At 35.0% G+C, this 22720-nt stretch overlaps 1 protein-coding gene across 2 annotated transcripts in view; it reads left to right on the plus strand.

Annotated features, from left to right (window-relative positions):
* The window catches only part of ZNF292 (zinc finger protein 292), a 92822-nt gene that overhangs the window by 58051 nt on the left and 12051 nt on the right, over positions 1-22720 (plus strand). For both annotated transcript variants that reach the window (XM_042939303.1, XM_042939302.1), the window contains exons 5-7: positions 8277-8479; positions 14757-14893; positions 17205-17346. In XM_042939303.1, the coding sequence (XP_042795237.1) occupies positions 8277-8479; positions 14757-14893; positions 17205-17346 (482 nt within the window). The remainder of the gene's footprint in view (positions 1-8276; positions 8480-14756; positions 14894-17204; positions 17347-22720) is intronic.

A 22720-nucleotide genomic window follows, 5' to 3' on the forward strand; every position in this document is an offset into this window, starting at 1 on the left:
ATTCACACAGATTAGTACCAGGTCTATAACACTCAGGGTGTGTGTATCCTTGGTCCTGAGCCTGCTTCCCGTTCTTTTGTTTATGTCATCATTTTACAATCTAGACTCTGAGAGAGCTCCCTATTACAGTCACACTGAATCCCTTCAGCCTTTCCCCTTATTCTGATATATTATCCTAATATATCAATCTGCAGTTGCACAGATTAAATTTTTATCATCTTTCCAGTCCTTTCTTGAATTTGAAGCCCAGCAGTGTCTTTCCCCCCAGAACCCATTCTTTTTCAAAGGAAATTTCTAAAGCTTAAGCTTTACCACAGTACTTATAAATCCTTAAGAGTTTTGTGAGAAAATAAGTCTTTATTTCAGTAATAAACTTTGCATTTAAAAGTGAAGGTAGAGAATTGTTCCTTGGTTTATCAGGTATTAGCATACATAAGATATAATAATATTTTGAAGGGAGGGGAGATGGGAGGAGAGAGCAGGTGATAACTCATACTTTCCAGGTAAATAGGATGAGGCCAGATATGATTACAGCTGCATTTACTTTTGGATAAGAAATCTGTAGTTCCTTCACTCTTGTGGTACATTTTTGGTGTATTTTTTTTGTATAAAGATATATACAATATATATTTTTTTATAAAGATATATATAATATATATATTTTTGTATAAAGATATATTTATATCTTTACCTGTCTATACAGAGAATGCCAGAAGAGGTGACTCTGAAACCTAGACCTAAATCTACTGACAATTTTTTTTGTGTTAGGACATTTCTTACAGAAAGTTACTAAAAAGAAAACCTTAAAGACTGTATTAAGTACTTTTAGGAATACAGTTGACCTAACTTGTTTCTCATTGGTTGTCCCTCCCTCCCTTCCTCTGTTGTTTGTTTAATTTCCTTTTTCTATTGCTTTGTGTCCGCTTCTCTTCTTTGCCCTTAACTGACCTTGTCTTGGTATACAAAATAACTGAAGGGAACATTTTAGATTTTATTTTTAAAAATCACTACTAAATTAGATTGCCTTTTACTTGTATATAACCCTTAGATCCTTGAGGATCAGTGACGGGATAAAATTAAGCTGACAGAATTAAACTACAGTAAGCTTATAAAAGTATTCACTCACAGTTTTGGGCTGATGACATATTTGTATTTATACTCTACTATTATGTAATTAAATATAAACATAGTGACCCCCATATTTTCATTTTCACTAAAAATGATTTTAAAATACACTCACTGGTTTCTTGAAACATCTTGAAACATTAATGAGTGTATTTTATAATAATGTTACGTGGATAAATATGTCAGAACTTAAACGTAAAACTCATAATGAGATCTTCACACAAAAATTTTAATGTTACATACTAACTAGGTTCATCTATGATGTGGATTTTTATTAAATAAAAAATTCTTTTTAAATGTTTATTTTTGAGACAGAGACAGCACAAGTGGGGGAGGGGCAGAGAGAGACAGGGGAGACAGAGAATCCCAAGCATGGCTGGTGTCGCCAGCGCAGAGCCCGACACAGGGCTTGAACCCACAAGTTGTGAGATCATGACCTGAGCTGAAACCAAGAGCCTGACCCTTAACCGACTGAGCCACCCAGGTGCTCTGACAGAGAATTTTTTTTTTTTAATTTTTAAAAATTCTGTTTCATATCAATCATGTCAAAAATTCAGTTATCATAAATTTTTACTATAATCCATTATGACCGTAAAGTTTCAGATTAATGAAAAAGGAAGCAAGACTGAAATCTTCTAAGTAAAAATTCTATTTCTTATAAATGTAATATATTCCCTCAAGAAAGGATGAGGGGTGGGGTGAATATTAAGACTATCCCTAATTGGTAATTTGGGCACTGAAATCTAGATACCTACAGCAGTGGTACTCAATCCTGGCTGTGCCTAAATCACCTGGACAGTTTTCAGACATTTCAGTGCTTAAGAGGCCTACCTCAGACCATAGTCTCTGGGTCTGAGCCCCAGGCATCAGTAGTTTTTTGTAAGATCAAGATAATTGTACAGCCAGGGTTAAGAGCCACTTACCCAGAGCTTGAGGTGTTGTGTTTTTATTAAATTTCTAAATTTGGATTTTTGTGACTAACAATGCTGCACTGATTTTTTAATTTATTTTTTTATTGTGGTTAAAAACATGTAACATAAAATATACCATTTAATTATTTTTAAGTGTATAGTTCAGTGTTAAGTATATTCATATTGTTGTAAAACAGGTCTCCAGAACTTTTTCATTTGCAAAACTAAAATTCTGTAATAATAGCAACTCCTTCTACCCTACCCACTTCTACCAGCCAGTAGTTAACCACCATTTTACTTTTGGTTTCTATGATTTGATTACTTTAATACCATATTTACCTTTTTGTGACTAGCTTATTTCACTTAACATAATGTTTTCAAGGATAATCCATGTTGTAGCATGTGACAGGATTTCCTTTCTTTTTAAGGCACCTGTGTGCGTCAGTCAGTTGAGTGTCTGACTCTTGATTCCAGCTCAGGTCATGATCCCAGGGTTGTGGGATTGAGCCCTGTGTTGGGCTCTGCTCTGAGTGTGGAGACTGCTTAAGATTCTGTCTCTCTCCCTTGCTCGCAAGCTCTCTCTCAAAAATAAAAAAAAAGTGAATAATATTCCACTGCATGTATATACCACATTTTGTTTATTCATTTATTGGTGGACATTGGGATTGCTTCCACTTCTTGGCTGTTATGAGTGATATTGCTGTAAACATGGGGGTGCATGTGCATATCACTTTAAGACCCTCCTTTCAGTTCTTATGTGTATATACCCATAAGTGGGATAGCTGGATCGCATGGTAGCTAGTTCTATTTTAACTTTTTGGGGAACTTCCATATTGTTTTCCATAGAAGTCGCTCCGTTTTACAGTCCCATCAACAGTGCACAAAGGTTCCAATTTCTCCATATCCTCACCAGCATTTATTTTCTGGGTTTGTTGTTTTTTTGTTTGTTTGTTTTTGATAGTAACTATTCTAATGGTGTGAGGTAATATCTCATTGTAGTTTTGATTTGCATTTCTCTGATGATTAGTTGGGTATCTTCTCATGTGTTAGACTTTTGTATATCCTCTTTGCAGAAATGTCTGTTAAAGTCATTTGTCCACTTTATAATAGGATTATTTGATATTTTATTGTTCTAAACATTTTTTATATATCCTGGATATCAACTCCTTATCAGGTATATGATTTGCAAATACTTCCTCCCCTTATGTAGGCTGCCTTTTCACCCGGTTGATTCTGTCCTTTGATGCATAAAAATTAGGTTTGATGTAGTTCAAGTTGTCCGTGTTTGGGTTTTTTGTATGTACCTTGGTGTCATATCCAATAAATCCTTGCCAAGTCTAGTGTCTTCAAGCTTATCTTCTTTGTTTTCTCCTAGGAGTTTTATGGTTTTGTGTCTTAAATTTAGATCTTCAATCCATTTTGAGTTAAATTCTTATATGGTATACAGTAAGTGTCCCACTTCATTTTTTTACATGTGGATATGAGTTTTCCCAGCACCATTTGCTGAAAAGATTGTCCATTTCTCATTGAGTGATTTTGGCAGTCTTGTTGAAGATCATTTGACTATATATGTGAGGGTTTATTTTTGGACTTTCTGTTCTACAGCATTGCCTATATATCTTTGTTATTAGGCCAGTACCACACTGTTTTGATTAATGTAGCTTTATAAATTATTTTGAAGTGAGGAAGTGTGACACCTCAGACTTCGATCTTTTTCAAAATTATTTTGGCTATTTGGAATCCCTTGAGATTTCATATGAATTTTAGGCTAAATTTTTCTATCTCTGCAAAAAATGCCATTGAAATTTTGACAGGAATTGTATTGAATTCTTAAATTGTTTTGATAGGTGGACATTTTGACAATTATTAAGTCTTTCAGTCTATGAACACAGGAATCTTTCCACTTACTTGTGTCTTTAATTTCTTTCAGCCATGTTTTATAGATTTCAGGGACAAGTATTTCACCTTCTTGGTTAGGTTTATTTCTTTTTTTTTTTTTTTAATTTGTTTTCATGTTTGTTTATTTTTGAGAGAGAAAGAGAGAGAACACAAGCAGGGGAGGGGCAGAGAGAGAGGGAGACACAGAATCTGAAGCAGGCTCCAGGCTCCGAGCTGTCAGCACAGATTGCAGGGCTCGAACTCACAACCTGAGCCAAAGTCGAACGCTCAACCCACTGAGCCACCCAGGTGCCCCAGTTAGGTTTATTTCTAAGTATTTTATTCTTTTTGTTGATAATTGTAAAATAGAATTGTTTTCTTAATTTCCTTTTCAGGTTGTTCATTGCTAGTGTATAAAAATGCAATTTATTTTTGTATCCTGTAACTTTGCTAAAGTCATTTATTCTAATTGTTTTTTTGTGTGTGTGGAATCTTTAGGGTTTTCTATATGTAAGATCATGTCATCTGCAGTCCGATTATTTTACTTCTTTCCAATTTGAATGTGTTTTCTTTTTTTTTTCTCTCTTATCTAAATGCTAAATTGTTTTTATGATAAAATACAAATTGTATTTTTTAAAAAGGAATAGGTAATGCAGATTCGGGTAGGCCATGATGAAGATTTTAGAATTTACTCTGAAGGCAAAGGGACCATTGGAGGATTTTAAACTGGGAGAAGACAATCAAGTGTGTACTTTAAAAAAAGAAAAGAAAAGAAAAATAAATTTAAAAAAAGAAAAGAAAAGACGCAAGTCCTAGTGGAAATGATGGCTTAAGAGTGGATGCAGGAGACTAACAAAGTGCAACAAAGTGGTCTGGTAGATTAAAGACTGGGCTGGGAGGAGTGGGTGAATGGCAGGAGTAGAGATAGGGAAGAGTGAATGGATTGAGTATTTAGGAATTATAAGTGACGGAATTAGGTGGTGGATTGGATGTGTGGGTGAGAAGCAAGTACGAGAGAGCATTTGTAAGGCCAACTCTTAGATTCCTGGCTTTGAGTACAACTAAGTGGATTGAGATGACATATGCTGTGGTATGGAGGTTTTTCCCCCCAAGTGTTTATCTATTTATTTTGAGAGAGAGAGAGAATGGAATCCCAAGCAGGCTCTGCACTGTCTGCACAGAGCCCAGTGAGGGCTCCATCTCACAAACTGTGAGACCACGACCTGAGCTAAAATCAAGAGTCGGATGCTTAACCAACTGAGACACCCAGGCATCCCAGTGTAGAGATTTTTGTATGCAGAGTTTGAGATGGTTGTTAAATAGCTAGTTCAGAGATGCTACAGAGGAAATCGTGTGCAGATCTTGGCACGGAGATACACATCCAATTAATAAGTTCACTCCACTTTGAGGAAAATTCAGGACCTAGTCTGAATTAAGTTTTTGTGCATAGGACATGCTCGTTTGGTATTTGTGGAATGATTTATCACAAAAATCCAACATATATATTGTAATATATTTAAAGTTAATTATCTTTAATGTAGGAACTAGTATTTTTAAATATTATGTATGTGGCATTCTATGAGAAGAGGCCATTTCTTATTTTCTCAGTTGAACTGGCTAAACATTCATTTACATTGTCATTTTATGTAATCCAGCTCTCTTGACAGGCTCAAATGTGGTAAAACCTGCTTTTCTGTTCAAGTCCATAAATACAGGTAAAATAGATTGAAAGGTTACACACCAGTAAAATTCAGGATATTTTTACTTTTCTAGAATGGGAATGGGAAAAGCAAGGTGAGGAATGAGATGTGCTATGACTAGCTATTCAAGGATAAATATAAAACTTTTTTCGTAAGTCTGGCAAGCACTAAAACAGGTAGTCTTTGAGGTGATGTTATAACATCTGTGATGTCTGGATTGGAGAGGAGTAGAGAAAGATACAGAGGAATGGGAAAAAGGAAAGCAGTGAGGAAGAAATGGAGAAAGGCGGGGGAGAATGAGCATTTATTAGGTTCTGAAATGGGTATTAAGATATAATCTACCTTTGATCCATTTGAACCCCGTGCTTCAGAATTATTTTCCCTTAAAAGTTAATGCCACCTCACAGCTCTTTACTGCTATACAGTGCCACTCTGATTAGAGTAGACACACTAGGGGCATCCTAGTCAGTTAAGCATCTGACTCTTGATCTCAGCTCAGGTCTTAATCTCAGTGTCATGAGTTCAAGTCCCCTGTTGGAGCCTATTTAAAAAATGCCCAGCGTGGAGCCTACCTTAAAAAAAAAAGTAGACACACTAGTCAAATGTGAATTTTGTTTTCTAATGCCACCACTGTATTAAGCTGGAAGTCAGAGGACCCATTTTTTCTTTCTGGTCCTGGTTCTGTCCTTAACTGGCTGTATGACCTTAGGACGTTACTTACCTTCTGTGAGCCTCAGTTTACTCATCTGCCAAATGATGGAGCTGGACAAAATGATTTGTAAAGTCCCTTCTGCTCTAATACTCTGTATTTCTTTGGAATCAATTTTGCCCTAAGCGTGGCAGTGGTTTCTTATCATTAAAAAAAAAAAAAAAAAAAATCCACGTGCAACTATGTTTTTGACATTTTACAGTATTAACATATATCCTCCTATACATTGAACTAGCACAGAAATTTCTTTGTACAATTTGTCATTCTAATTTATATGTTGCTATTTGAGATTTTAGGGACTATTTGAGTTTCTATTCAGAGTGTCATCAGTTTTGTTAAATACTTGCCACCTTTAAATAATTTCTTTGCCACAGTCCTCAGAATTTGTTGATTTTGAGTTTTAATGGGAATATTTTAAGTAATTCCCAGACTTTGTATTGCTGGCTTTTTCCTTTTGAAAGAATGACTAGGAAAGTAAAACTTTTTTAAGTCTGTGACTTATTTATAGCCAGAACAACTTTATTTTCACTTTTTTTTTTTTAAGTTCTCATTTAAAATCTTTACTGATTTTGGTTTGGCAGTGAACTAAACTGTTAAAAGATATTTGCAATATAATTGTCCCCAGTAGAATCATGTGATATTAAAAAAAAAAGTAATGCTCCATATATGTAAGACATATAGTCAGAGGCACTGTAAAGTTATGTTTAGTTTTATTTCTCTGTGTTCAGTCTTTATACTTTTTGATTTAGTTTAATGTGGCAGAGAGTAGAATAGAAAGTGGCAAGTACAAAGGTCTAGACTTCAAGAAAAGGATGGAATTTGGGTTTCTGTGTTAAAATGCTTATATGCTCATGGTTTTAATACTGAGGAGCCATGATTATACTGTCTTATAGGAGAGTCTTTTTACAGTGGAATACAGGAATATAGTGCAGTTATACCTAAAAAATAAAGGTACTAGTGGGTAGCAAAGGATGTTTAAAAAAGGAAGAACATCTCTCACTTTCCATCTTTTAACTTACAGATTGCTTACTAGACGTATCTTCCAGTCTGTTCATAAAGAGAGAAATTGTGTGTTTTATTTGGAGTATTAAAATTGTATTCCCAAAAGCCTTCCAAAGGTTTCAGGCTAGCCATCACCCAGTAGATTTTTAAACATGATTTTCTCATTGTGATAAAGAAAACAGGGAAGAGTTTAAATTTGCACTGTTAAGATTTAGACTCTCCCTCACAAATACAAAAAGTAAAGATTCTTATTTGTAGTTCATCAAACAGGCAGTAGGAAATTCAAAGACTTGAGCAGAGTAGAAGTGTATTATGCTTAAGTGGGTTGTGAGGAAATGTTGAGGTTTATCGGTTAATGTTTTAAAAGTTACAAACCTACGGAAGTTTCAGCAGACTTCACCCACTCCCTTAATTTTTCTATAGATATAGAATTTGTTTTAGAACACCTATTAAAGCAAAATAGACCTCACCTTTGTAAAATAAAAAATACATCATCAGTACTGAACACAGTAATTGGTTGAATCTCATCCTCTAGCGTATCCAAGTATCCTTTTGTGGTTACCAGTATGAGTGTGTAATGCTCCAGTACTGCAAACTTCTAGGGATGCTACTTTCTGGTATTCAAGAATAAATGTGAGGAAAAGAATTTAGTATAATTTTAATAGCAATGGCTATTAGAATTCAATACAAAATTATTTTTAAGTTAATTCACTTCATTCTAAATGGTACTCTCAGGTGAAAATATTTAATGCAGCTTTTAAAAGTTAGCAGTGTAATCTCCTTTTGCTTATTAAGGTCAAGTATTTTGTAATAGTGTGACAGTAATAGAAAATTGCAAAGAAAAAAGAGTAGTAGTTCCTGTGCTTAAAAAAAATATATATTCCTGATAAGTATTTGTATTGCAAATGAATTTTCAAATGTTAATAATCTATTATGTCTTGTTTTTTAAAGTGAATGAATTTTTAGCTTTTGAGGGTCCCATCTTGTTGGATATGAGAATTAAACATCTAATCAAAACCAATCAGTTAAGTCAAGCAACTGCTCTAGCAAAGCTGTGTTCTGACCATCCAGAGATTGGTACAAAAGGTAGTTTTAAGCAAACTTACCTTGTTTGTCTTTGTACATCATCACCAAATGAAAAGTTAATGGAAGAGGTGAGTATATTTTCTTTTGTTAGTAATTAATTTTAAAAATGAAGAAGTTAATTTTCAATTAGAATGTCTTTGACTTCTCTTTCTTTTAGATAGTGAGGGACTATTGTCAGTCTTAACTTTTCAGTATGCTCTTGGGTAGTGATTCTAAGCAGCTTTCAGAATTATATGTAAACTGATTTCATCTAGCTTCTGTTTTAAATAATTCGAATCTTTTTACCGCTTTGGTTAAATTATGGGAAAGATGGAGGTAGCTTAACAATTTAGTAGGATGTTTATATTTGTCAGCGGTTGGGCCTTAACTTTAGTTTTACCTGATACTTGTAGGATACTTGTAGATCTTTCTAACTGGCTAATTTAAGTAACTATTGGAATTTATTTGACTTCTTACTAAGAATATGTTTTCTGTTTTACACACACACACACACACACACACACACACACACACACACACACACTCATGCACGCACACATAATGTATTCAAAAACATAATGTATCCTAGGAAGAAGTTATAAATACAGATAGATAAATGTCTATATATAGGTCGAAATTTTACTTGTATATTTAATGTAAAGCTTTATTTTCTCTGTGTGACATACGATATTTTTACTTCTAGTTTGACATAAAACGTAGTATTCATGTATTTGTTTTATACTACAGAATTCTGAGGTAGAATCATGGTCCAAATGGGAATTTGCATAATATAGCCTCAGACAGAAACCTGAACGCCTACATGAGGTTACAGGTTGTAATTGTAGAGGTAATTGTGTGATTTTATTTATTTATTTTTTTTAAAGACTAGAAAATGAAGAGGAAGATGGTAGCCTTGGACCAAGATTAGGTCCAATAAGGTTGTTGTGGATGGTGAGGATAATGAGGATACTGGGAAGAGTGATGTCTGGCATTTTCTAGGCTGGATAGAATAGCTCCCAGGGCTGTAGCCTAGGGAATTATATCATTAGTTTAGACATTGGCTAATCCATAGATTTTTTTCTTTATTTATCTTTTATCTCAGATAATTGGCTTTTCAGTCTCTATATCAGAGCAAAGTAGGAGACTGAAGTTTTCTTATTAGTTCAGAATAGCTATGCAGACAGTTAATTGGCAGATATATAGTTTCTTAAGATAGCTTTTGAAATGTATTTAACAGTTTTTCTAAAATTCTTAAATTAACTATTGTGCTGCTGCTACATCTTAGATTGTTTTCAACTCAAATAAAGCTTTCATTATCAGTTCAGCTCTTGTCCTTATGTCAATCTGTCCATCCATCCATCCTCCCTTCAGCAAATTTTTATTAAGCACCGTGGGGTTAAATGTGAGTTAAGGCATAAGCCTTGGCCTAAAGAATCTTTAACTTCTAATAGAAAACTTTCTAAACATAGGGTCATTGGGTTAGCTCTGAAGTCTTGTTTGAAGTTGAAGAGTATGAATTTGTAATTTCCAGGAAGAATCTGTATTTCTAACTATCTTGAATAATCAAAAGATCTTGCAATACTGAACCTAAGTTTCCTTTTGGTTTAGTTGAGTAGTAGCAACCCAGCTTGCTCTGGGACGTCCTCAGGAAAATTCTCTGTGAGGACCCCAAGTATCTCTGATATCCTATGAAATGATTTTTTTCCTTCTTACATTAAGCAGATAGAATTAAGGCATTCCATGTTCTTTTTGTTTGTTTGTTTGTTTAATGTTTATTTCTTTTTGAGAGAGAGAAAGGGAGTGGCAGAGAGATAGGAACAGAGGATCGAAAGCAGGCTCCATGCTGACAGCAGAGGGCCTGATGTGGGGTTCAAATGCACAAGCTGTGAGATTATGACCTGAGCTGAATTCTGACGCTTAACCGACTGAGCCACCCAGGCACCCCAAGTCTACACATTCTTGCTAAAAGTCTCCCTTTGCTTAGAGATTGTTTGGTTATTCTTTTATGTTCCTATTACAAACATATAGAAACTTTTTCTTCATTTCCCATGTGAAGTGGGTTAAGATTGGCTGTCACCAAGGTCTATTTTATTTCTGCCCCGGGGAAAAGTAGTCACTTTGGAACAATTGCCCAAAGACAGAGGTGGTATTCTTTCTCTCTCTCTCTCTCTCTCTCTCTGTCACACACACATTCATTTACCTTTACTTGTCTGGTTCTTATAAGCATTTGAGGTTTTTACCCATTCCTTATAGTATGGTGGGAATAGATACTGGAAAGAGTCAACCATAGCCTGGATTCTGTGGTCCTTTTGAGGAAATCCTTGTCCAAGTGAGCCAGTAGGCAAGGGATTGACTATTCCCCCAGGATCCTTTCATTGTAATAGAATTAGCAGCTAGCCCTGGTAGATGGCTGAAGAATGGGGCTGAGAGAGAGAGGAGTGTCTGGCTTCTCTGGAATTACTAGCTTGGTCTGTAATCTTGATAGAGGTATAAAACGAAGTGAGCATTGTTTATTTTAGATCCAGTATTTCTGTTGGTTTTGTCATTAAAATAAACATAGAATTTAAAAAGTAAAATTTTCTTTCTCTCTAACCATCACTTCTCAATTTAATACTCCCCCAAGTAATCATTCAGTTTGAAATTTGATATATAACCTTTCTGATAGTTATATATATTTTTTTCTATATATGTATGCACCCTGGCAGCTAATTACTTTTTCCCTGTGTATTATGAACATCTTTCCATATTGTTCCATATAGATCAACCTCATTCTTATGGCTGCATAATTCCATAGTATGTATTTGTAATAACTTTAGTCAGACTAGGGGGCATTTGAACTATTGTCTTGTGTATATATATCCTTTCATTCCTGTCAGGGGTACACTGGTGGGACAGATTTCTGGAAGTGGACTTCCTGGATCAAGGAATTTTTAAATTAATAGATAGGGACTTACTACCAGCCAAAAAAGATTATGCCAATTTATATTCCCATAAACAGCATATGAAATTTCCTCTTCCCTAACACTGGAGATTATTTGTCTTTTAAATTTTTGCTAGCCTGAGAGTTAAAAAAAAAAAAAAAAAGCTTGTTATTTGATTTTATGTTTTATTAGTATGAGAGGTTTACCATTTAAATTATTTTATAGAAGGAAAGCAATTTTATCTTGGTAAGCAAAAAAGACTTCTTAAAATGTGATTAGAGCCAATACATTTTAAAAGTATACTCAGTAAATGTATATAAATACTGGTGAAATGTTCTATATTTTTTGAATACCTGGCATAAAGAGCCATATTAAAACCTAAAAGTCATCTTTCATGTTTTTTTTTTTTTTTTTAATTTTTTTAATGTTTATATCTGCGTGCATGAGCAGGGTAGGGGCAGAGAGAGAGGGAGACACAGAATCCAAAGCAGGCTCCAGGTTCTGTGCTATCAGCACAGAGCCTGACGTGGGGCTCAAACCTAAGAACCACGAGATCATGACCTGAGCTGAAGTTGGACGCTTAACCGACTGAGCCACCCAGGCACCCCTCATCTTTCATGTTTTTGAAATGGTTTTTCTGTTTTACAAAGAGTTTAGCATAATATGTCTTTAACAGATCATTCTGATTTTAAAAATTTATTCAGTTCTAAATTTTCTGGTACTTAAATTTTTGCTCATTTTTCAAAGCAATAGAGAAAAGATATCCATATTATATAAATAGTCCCTATTTAGGTAAACACTGGTAATTGCTACTTTATGCTGCCTTGGATTTAAAAAAATAATAATTCTTGTTCATTGATGGCTATATTTGACTTGTATTTCACTTTCATAGTTTGAATAGAGCCATTCATTAGTCTAAATACAGTTTCATTTTCCCTGCCATTCTCTTTAGTGTCCTGTTTTTTTGAGAGGACTCTCTAGTGGCAAATCAGGGAAATGAAAGACAGTAAAAATTGTTTTCTTAGTATACCTATAAAAAGTGAGGTTTTCTGTATTATTGAATATGGCAAATGTTTCAGTTGATATGTTGTGTATGTATGAAGTATGTAGAGGCTACCTAACATACAAATATATATTTCTAATGATTAACTGTAAGCTAATGTAAGTAATGGCATTGGGAAAATAGGTTTCCTTATATATAATATACACATTTTACATCATTGGAGCAAGAAGAGTGGCTTAGGTTTTAGAAGAACCGGACAACATGGGCACCTGGGTGGCACAGTTGGTTAAGTGTCTGACTTCGACTTAAGCTCAAGTCATGATCTCACAGTTCGTGAGTTTGAGCCTCACGTCGGGCTCTATGGACATCTCGGAGCCTGAAGCCTGCTTTGGATTCTGTGTCTCCCTCTCTCTCTGTCGCTCCCCCACTCACGCTCTGTCTCTTTCTCTCTCTCTCAAAAATGAATAAACATTAAAAAAAAAAATAGTGTAGAAGAATGACAACAAAAGATCAGTTTCAAAACAAATTAGATTTTCAGGATATAAGATTTTTTTATTAAACCTGAACATGTGAAAATCAATATTTAGCAATAAAGGGCCTCAACTTGCTTGTGCATGGAGAATTCTGAAAAGAATACAGACTTTGAAGCTACATCTGGGTTGAAATCTTGACTACCACTAATTAAGCATGTGACTGAGCAAGTAACCTCTCTGAACCTTATCTCTAAAAAGTTAATAGTAATATCTACCAGGCAAGATATTGTGCAGATTTAGCAATACTATTTCTGAAGAAGCTGGCACAAATAAATAGAAGCTGCTATTATTGTTATTATTAACATGAAAAAGTAAACAAAACTCATAGGTTGACTTCTAATAATTGTCTGTATGTGTGTACCAGGATAATTGTTTAAAATTAACACAGTTTGCAGTAAAAGATAATGTGATTAAATGGAAAGAATGTGAGTATTTGATGTCAGTCAGACAAAATTTGATTTGTAGTTCTACCACTTAATTAACTTTTGCAACTTGGGCAAATAATTTGTTTGAACACCACATTCATTGTGTAAAAAATGTTAATTATAATGCCTACCTAGTAGAAAATTTCTGATTAAATAATAAAATATGTCTGACAGTGCACTTAATGTGATATAGATATTTGAAAATATTGTATGATTACATATTGTTCAGCCCCTTTTTAATTTTTTTAAATGAGCTCACTTAAAGATTTGTTAGAAGGAGTTAGAGGCATAGTGGAAAGAGCACTGCACCAGGGAGTTGGAATTCCAAGACTCCAGTTTCACTCTTAACTCTGCCACTAACTTCATAATTCCTTTCAGAAGTCATTGTTGTTAAACACACAAACTCAGAGCTGTGTCTTCTCTTGTTTTAGTGTTTTCTAGTGCAGCTTAAGGTATAGAATGGGACCTCTGAATCTATTCTTATGCAACCTTTGTTCTCAAAGATAAGCCTCAAAGTTATCCTCATTTAGATACTTACTCAGTCCTAAACACATACTTTACACACACACACACACACACACACACACACTCTCTTTCTCACACTGACATACTCAGAAGTTGATGAGGAGAGACGTAAGATCAATAAGGAGGGGCATGGTTACCTCTGTGGTGCATGGGTGCCAGTGCTCTGTATGGTCTTCAATTTTTTTTGGCCATTTGTCATTTATAACATGTTGGAATTAATCTTTTTATTTTGTGGAACACTGGTGATTTGTGATTATGTGATGTTTGCCATATTCTTGTTTTACAGCAAATGCTTGTAGAGATCATATGTAAGTTCTGTTTATGTAGTAAATCATTGTAATATGATAGTAAATTTTAACTTTTCAAAAAATAAGCAATAAGATGTGTGTAATTAAATGAAGTTGCCTTCATCTAGGTTATACTTATGTATGCATGGCTGTTGACAGGCTTTGAGATGAAATGAATTGATATGAAAAGAAAAATGAGATTTATAGAAAGCTGAGTGAGTTTTTAAAGGTAGTATAACTACAGTATAAAATGTTTCATATTATACCTTTTTCCCTCAGATGAATAGACACTTTATTAGTTTATATCCAGTAGATCTCTGTGTCTTTCTGCTGATTCTAATGCTTTTTAAATTACCAGATGAAAAAGGGGAAAAATACAGCTTTTCTTTTTCAGTATCATAGACTAGATTAATGGGTAGAGGGTACTTACAATGAGCATTAGTTTTTTACATGTAGATATTTGTAAAGTTCTTGAAAATAGTTGGTTTTTGACTTGAAAAAAGATTTCTTTATTGAAGCCTAGTAATGACAAACTATGAATTGATAGTATATGAGTATGAGGTTTTACTGATAAAAATGATCTGTAAATATCTAGTGAAGATTTTAACATGTATTGCTATATATCCTAATACAAACCATTTTATGGCATATTTCTGTGTCCTTTTTCTGTAGATCTCAGAAGTTGATTGCAAAGATGCACTAGAAATGATCTGTAACTTAGAATCTGAGGGTGATGAAAAAAGTGCTCTTGTCTTATGTACTGCATTTCTATCACGTCAGCTCCAACAAGGAGATATGTACTGTGCTTGGTGAGTTGATTTTATTTTGTAAGGAAAACTTTGTTAAACAAAAAAACAAGATAGGTTGTGGGAGTGCAGAGAGCTCAAGAACATATTTTTAATCTTTTAAAGTCTTAACAAGACAAAAAGCTTATTTGCAGTTATTACATGCTGTGTAAACTGTCAACTAATTCATATTATAACTTAAATTTTTTTTTCTATTAAGGACCACACAACTCCTTAGTATACCAGTAATGATTGTATAATGATTAATAGATATTAGAAGATGAAAGAAAGGTTTATTTTATCTGATGCCACAATAACAATTTTTTCAGATATGTAAGCAATCTATGATTGAATGTCTGTATTTTTTCCCTCTGCATATTATACACTTTCAATTACATAATTAGCTGCTAATCATTCGTGTATAGAAATATAGTTCATTTTCTGTCTGTGAGATATTTTACTTCACTAACTTCTTCAGTGCACATTACTTTATATGATACATTTTCAATTCTGCAAAGCCTGTTCTATATAATCTTTTGGGAGCTTGCAACTAATGGAGCTGTTGACCTCAGCTGATTCAAAAATCTGAAGGTCAGCTGTCTTAAATTAATGTGTTAGCTAAAGCTGACAATCTGTTCAGTGAACAGCATTATTAGTCTTAAGTGTTGTATTGGTAATATGGGAACACAAAATTTAGTTTACAATATTCTAACATTTAAGAATTTTTACCAAGTGACTAACACATTACATACAAATGAATATGGAACAGGCAAGCTAAATAAATGTGTAATTAAAGAAGAATAAAGTTTATAAAGGTTTTCTGAGCAGCTGTGAGTTTTGTTATGAAGGGAAAATCATAAATGCAGGACAGAGAGATTGATATAAAAGGCAGGTAGGAAGATTCTGAAGGGAGAATAAATAACATGCATATACTTCTGAGGACAAGTATATTTTCTATGTAACATTAATAGTAGTGACTAAGAAATTAAGTGTGCTATTGCTTTAAAAAAGGCATCAAAGTCTGGATTTCATATGACCAACACAGGCAATCTATTATAAGGTCTTAAGAAGGAAGGCAAAGTAGAAGTTTATGTGTAAGAAATGCTGTTTAATACAAGTAATGGAGAAAAATGGGTTGGGGGCTGAATGGTGAGGGTAGAGTTGGGATGAAGAAGTGGCAGGACAGAGCTGAGATAGGAAAATCAACTAGAAAACCAGTACAACAGTCCATCTGGGAAGTTATGAAGGCTTCCTTATGGATGTTGGATGGGGCGAAAAAAAATGACGATAACTGTGTTTAGGATAGTAAAAAGCAGGGGCTGATAGGGTCAGTGATAATGATGCATTAAATTAGAAAGATGGTGAACTGGAAAGAATGTTAATCATCTTTTTCATATATTAAGTTTCAGGTTTCAGAAGAGATCAAAGTGGAGAAGTCTTATAAAGAACTAGAGAGGTGAAAGTGGTCAAGACTGGAGAGACAGATTTTTGAAGTCCTCCATATATAGGTTAAAATCCAGTAAATGAGCAAGTTGTTCAATTGGGTGGTGAAAGAGCAGAGTTCCTAGAAGTGCAGACTGAGGAAATAATAATAGGAAAGGCATGTATTGAGGAGAATACTTGGTGAAAAAATTTGAAACAAGGAAGAAGATTTTTGTGTAAATTAACCACAGAGGACAGAAGAGAAATAGGACAATAGGTAAAAGGGAGGAAAATTCATCATTTCAGTAGGATTATTTTCTACGAAAGATACATTCTAATTGCATTTGAAATCAATTTTAAAGTCCATTTTCAAAAATTTCTTTATTTTACCAATTTGACAGAAATTAGTTAAATTACTTTCTTTTGGGTTCTGTGTGATCATTGATTGTTAACATTTAATAATATTAAATTTAAAATTTTAAATTTAATTGACCAGTTGGTCAATTTTAAATTTAAGGTAGAAGATAAATGAAATGCTTTTTAAAATATGCCATTGATATATATGTATATGCATTTTATGTATACATACATTTTGTACTTTATTATATAAAGTCACAGATGTGACTCAGAGTTACCATTTGTATACTTTTAGTTTAAATGAGAGGTGCTTCATTAGTGACAGGCAGTGCTTCTCCCTGAGATTGAAAAATATCAGTCAATAAAGTGATAAATCATATCCTGATTTTATTTAGTCTCTAAAAAATTGAGATCTATTTTATATTTTATTTAAACTTAATTTCACATGTAGAATTGGAATCTAAAACCAGCTTTAATTTCAGATGTAATGACTGGGCTGACATAGTCCATGATTGTTACGTTATTGTTCCAACTTATTTTTTTTTCTTTTTTTTAGGGAACTCACTCTCTTTTGGAGTAAATTACAGCAAAGAGTAGAACCATCTATACAAGTGTACCTAGAAAGATGTCGTCAGCTTTCTCTGTTAACCAAGACGGTGTATCACATTTTCTTCCTGATTAAAGTTATTAATTCTGAGGTAAGAATAATCAAGCTATTTTTTCTTAATTTAAGATATATAAATAATCTTTAATAAAAGACATTATTTTGGCACTTCTTCCAGTGATTTTTGTTTATTTCATTTAGAGTGCTTTGCTTTCCTTATTAGTCTAATAATAGAGATTTGCTATAGAGAAACTTAAAAATGCAAATGAGAGCCAGAGTCTTGCTCTTGGCCTGAAGAAGAGTAATATTCTAGTATTTTATCATTCTATAATTTTTACTTCTTTGTGTTCTGCTGTTTTGATAGTTTGGCTCTGTAGAGATTCAGAAAGTGTGAAGAGAAACGGAGAGATAGCTTCCTTTGTTGGTAGTTTGGCAGATTACGTTGTCTAAAAATCCTTTTTCTACAAAATGCCCCAAAATACTTGATGACATAAACATTTCTATTGATGTATAGCATCTGAGATTGCATGAATGTTAGGGAGGGGAAATCCTTAGGCTCAAAATGAAGAAGAACCTAAAAACTGGAGCAGAAAGCTTGAGCTGATGCTGGGCCCCTCCTGGCTTGGGTGGGGATTAGGGTATGTTACTACTTGTGGTAACTAAGGGGTTTGAGTTTTAATATGCACATGGGGGTAGGAGATAGCTTTATGGGGATAGGAGATAAGTTCTTGGGCTCGGCCCTCTCATGTTAGGGAGCTGAAAGTGAGTTCCCCTGTCCCCCTTCCCCTCCCCAACCTTGAAGTCCTATAATTTCACTGAAAAAGTAGACTAGAAAAATACTACTTTTTATTTAACACAGATAGATGATAGGAAACTTTGTGCATGTCCAACTGGGCTGTGGGTCACAGAAGGAAAAAAGTTTTCTTTAGGAATTTGTACCCATAGGTCTATCCTTACACAGATTTGGGGTCCAGATTTACCCTGTCTGTATAGTCCAGAAATCCCCATGTTGAATAAGTAATGTTGAAGAAGGTAAGGGTGGAACTGGGCTGGTAACAGCTGGGATACCTGGCAGAAGCAAATGCAGAACTTTGGAGGGACATACCCTCAATGTAGGATTCTTAGATAAAGTCCTGCTTAAGATGAGTTTGTGATCAAGATTTACAGAACATGAAGCAGTTTGTCATGAGGGAATTCTGTCAGAGAGAAGTAACAATAGGATTAAACATGAAAGGATAGAAACTATAAATTACATATATTTGAAGACATAAGTAAATTTAACCACCAAGATTTATAAAGCATATGAAACAACATGACATGACTAAATTTCGGTAGACAAAAAGAATAGAATTATTTGCCTAGTAGTTTAACACAATTATGGAAAATTCTATAAAATACATGTATTTAAAGACATAAAATAAGGGATTGAAGTATAAGAAAGACACTATCAAAATGATCAGATTTTAAAGAGTCAGAAGAACTTTTACAAATAAAACACAAGTCATTGAAATGAAAACACTTAATAAGTAGATTAAACAAATTAAATACAACTGAAGAGGCACGTAATAATCAGAGGTTGCCTATGTGTTTCCATTTATTTATTTAAATTGGAATCCAAGTTTTATAAGATTAATTTATTTTCTTATAGCATAACCCTTGCAGTAATGCAGTTGGTTCCCATTTTAAATGTACGCAGAAGACACTTTCCATAGTTGCTACGTTGCATAGAATGGGATGCCAAACAGTGTTTAGGAATCCTTACAATCTGGTGTGCAGCATGACAAGAAGTATTTTTTAATTCATGTGTAGTTTTGTTTTTTTTTTTTGAAAGGAGGGACCGAAAGATACTCTTCTGTCCCCCTTTAAAAGTAACTTCTTAAATCTGTCGTTGGTCCATAAATTTTACATATATCTTCACTTTTTCTCCTGAAATAATTTCTTTTCAGGAGGAAAGAATTTCTCTCAAAGTAAAGGACAGGAATGAGTCCTGCTTTCCAGTTTTTCCTCTATCAGCCTTGTTAATTCATTCTGATTTTCCATTTTCTATATTGTAGTGTTGCAGTTAAAAGAAAATGAACTTAAAATAGTAAGTTTCTTAAAAAAATTAATGTGTAATTTTAAAACATAGGTTGTGCCACTAGTGGCTTTATGTCTCACTTAAAGAACAGTGTAGCAAAGTAGAAGGAGCTTGAAATCAGAAGCCAGACAAATTGGGTATGAAACTTGATGTTCTGTTGACCACCTGTTAACTCTAACCACTTTGTGTTACATTTTTTAAAATTTTATTTTCATTTTTATTTATTTTGACAGAGAGAAGGAGAGAGAATCTTAAGCAGCCGCCATGCTGAGCATGGAGCTCGATCCCATGATCATATGATCATGACCTGAGCTGAAATCAAGAGTCAGATGCTCAGCTGACTGAGCGACCCAAGCGCCCCTCATTTCTTAATTAGATTAATTAAGGACGTTAAGTAAAAGTGACTCTCCTCCATCAAACTTACACCCCACTTATCAGGAGATTGTGTTGGAGAGGGGAAGAACTTGGACAAGAGCTACACTGTGCATTGTCGTAGCCAGTAGCCACATTTTAGGGGCTCAGTAGCTCCATGTGGCTAGTGACTACCATATTGAATAGTATAAAAAAGACTTCCATCATCACAGTTCTGTTGAGTAGTGCCTTTCTGGAGAGACTTTGGATTCAGAAGTAAAGCACCTATATAAAACACTTATAAGCATGAATAATAGCTTAGAGAGTTGGTCAGGGGAGCACACCTACTGACAAGAATAACTTGCAACTTGCTAATTACTCTGCCCCAAAAATCTTGTTTCCCATTCCATAAAAATTTTTTCCCTTTGTTTTTTACTTTTTGAAATCTGATCAAGCAGAGGTTTTATCTTAAAACTAGAATCCTAGATTATTATTAAGGACCAAAAGAGACCTTAAAATTAATGCTATAGTGACTAGGTTCTAGTAAAACTTCTCAGTTTTCACATGATGCAATTTAGTCTCAAGGTCAGTGATTTGGGTTACCTGGTGGCCCTTTTTAAAAATTCCAGGAGTGGGGCACCTGGGTGGCTCAGTCAGTTAAGCATCCAACTTCAGCTTAGGTCACAGTCTCGCGGTCCGTGAGTTCGAGCCCCGCGTCGGGCTCTGGGCTGATGGTTCAGAGCCTGGAGCCTGTTTCACATTCTGTGTCTCCCTCTCTCTGACCCTCCCCCATTCATGCTCTGTCTCTCTCTGTCTCAAAAATAAATAAACTTTAAAAAAAAAAAAAAATCCAAGAGTTAGGGGCACCTGGGTAGCTCAGTTGGTTGAGCATCTGACTCTTGATTTTGATTCAGGTCATGATCCTGGGGTCATGGGAGCCTGCTTAAGATTCATTCTCATTCTCTCTCTCTCTGCCTCTATTCCCCGCTTGTACACACTCTCTCTAAAATAAATTTAAAAATAAATAAATGAATTTAAAAAACACAATTCCAAGGTTTGTTGAAGACTGTTGGCCAGTTTATTCATGCTTTTTCCTAGACCCTTGAAATTAAAAGGTTGAAAAATATAGCACTATCGTTAAGGCTTTCAGTCTATTGATGGAGACACACAAACATGTGGGCCATCCAACCCACTTGTCTGTTTTGACTGAGTGATAGCCAGACAGAATGGGAGGGGAAAGTGTCCCTAGTATTAGAAAAAGCATGTAAAGTAGTGTGAAGAAAAAACTTCTCTTTTCTTCACTACTCACTGAATACTTCTGTTCATCAAATGTGTGGGGGTTTTCTTCACATCAAACAATTCTCTGGACACCAGCTGGGTATCCTACAACTTAATTCTGACACTATTTACCTGGAGGTAGCACAGATCTCACAGATTAAGTGCCCAATCCCACAAGACTCACACACACACACACACACACACACACACACACAACCCCTTTCAGATGCTAATCACAAGTCCAATTTGTCACCTGTGCTTCTGACCAACTGGCTGAAATCAGAAGTTCCTACAATATCTTTCCCTAGATTTGATTAGTTTGCTAGAGTGGCTCACAGAATTCAGGAAGACAATTTACCTACTAGCTTACTGGTTTGTTGTAAAAGGATACAACTTAGAAAGCGCAAGATGAAAGAGATGCTCAGGGCAAAGTATGGGGGAAAGGGCAAGCTGCCTCTCCAGATCTCTGCATGTTTACCAGTGCAGAAGGTCCCTGAACCCTGTTCTTTTTGGGTTTTTACAGAGGCTTCATTACATAAGCACAGTTGATTAAATCATTGGCCAGCGTTGGTGATTGATTCAGAACCCAGCATCTCTCCCTCCCTTGGAGGTGGGGGTGGGGGCAAGACCTGAAAGTTCCAACCCTCTAATTACAAGTTTGTTCCCCTGACTACCAGACACCATCCGGTGGTTATCTGGGGGCTCTCCAAAAATCCCCTCATTAACAAACTCCTTTGTGGTTAAAAGGGCCTTATTAATAGCAACACCTGTTTCATGGTTTAAGGCTCTGGAGCTATTTTAGGAGCTGGGAACAAAAGGTTCCCTTATAGCTCTTATCATTTAGGAAATTACCAAGGTTTTAGGGAGCCCTGGATGAAAAAATATATATGTATTTCTTATATCACAATATCACAAGTGGTATCAAGCATAACGAGAGAATGGCATATTTTGGGATCTACAGTTAGCTTAGTTTACCTGCAGTATAGGCTATTTGGGTGTAGGGCAAAAGATAAAAGATGAGTCTAGACCAGATGAGGCATAGGTAGGATTGTGAAGGCCTTTTTGTATTACCAATTAAGAATATATATTTAATTCTGAAATACAAAGGTAACCATTTAAGAATTTTAAAGCAGGGTAAGACATGGTATGCATGGATGGAGAAGAGCTGAATAGGATGTTCATGGGGAAACTAACCAGTCTGTAAGCCTTAAGTAGCTTTGGGTCAAGGACACTAGGCAGTCAGAGGAGAGGAACAGAGAAGTGGAGGCAGGGGGGTGGATACCAAATATAAAAACCTTGTCTTTTTCAGAAGGTTGCCTGGTGCTGGACCACTGTCTGGGGGTGGCGGGAAGCGGGTGGGTCTCTATTCCTCCCTCTGAGTTTTTAGCACTTAGCTTTCTTCTGTTCCTGTGACTCTTAAATTCAGGCTGGTGCTATCAGTACTTTTATTAACTAATGTTATTGATTAAGTACATTATTATAAGCTAATTATTTGTTTAATCACATATTTTTGGAAAATTGTGAATTCAGACTCATCTTTAAAAACCCTTATAGGTGGCTCAGTCAGTTAAGTGACTTTGGCTCAGGTCACCATCTTGTGGTCCATGAGTCAAGCCCTGCTTTGGGCTCTGTGCTGACAGCTCAGAGCCTGGAGCCTGCTTGGGATTCTGTGTCTCCCTCTCTTTCTGTTCCTTTCCCACTTGCATTCTCTCTCTCTCTCTCTCTATCTCTTTTTTCTCTCTCTCTCAAAAAAAAAAGATTT

This window comes from Panthera leo, chromosome B2 (genome assembly GCF_018350215.1).
Source record: "Panthera leo isolate Ple1 chromosome B2, P.leo_Ple1_pat1.1, whole genome shotgun sequence".
NCBI lineage: Eukaryota > Metazoa > Chordata > Mammalia > Carnivora > Felidae > Panthera > Panthera leo.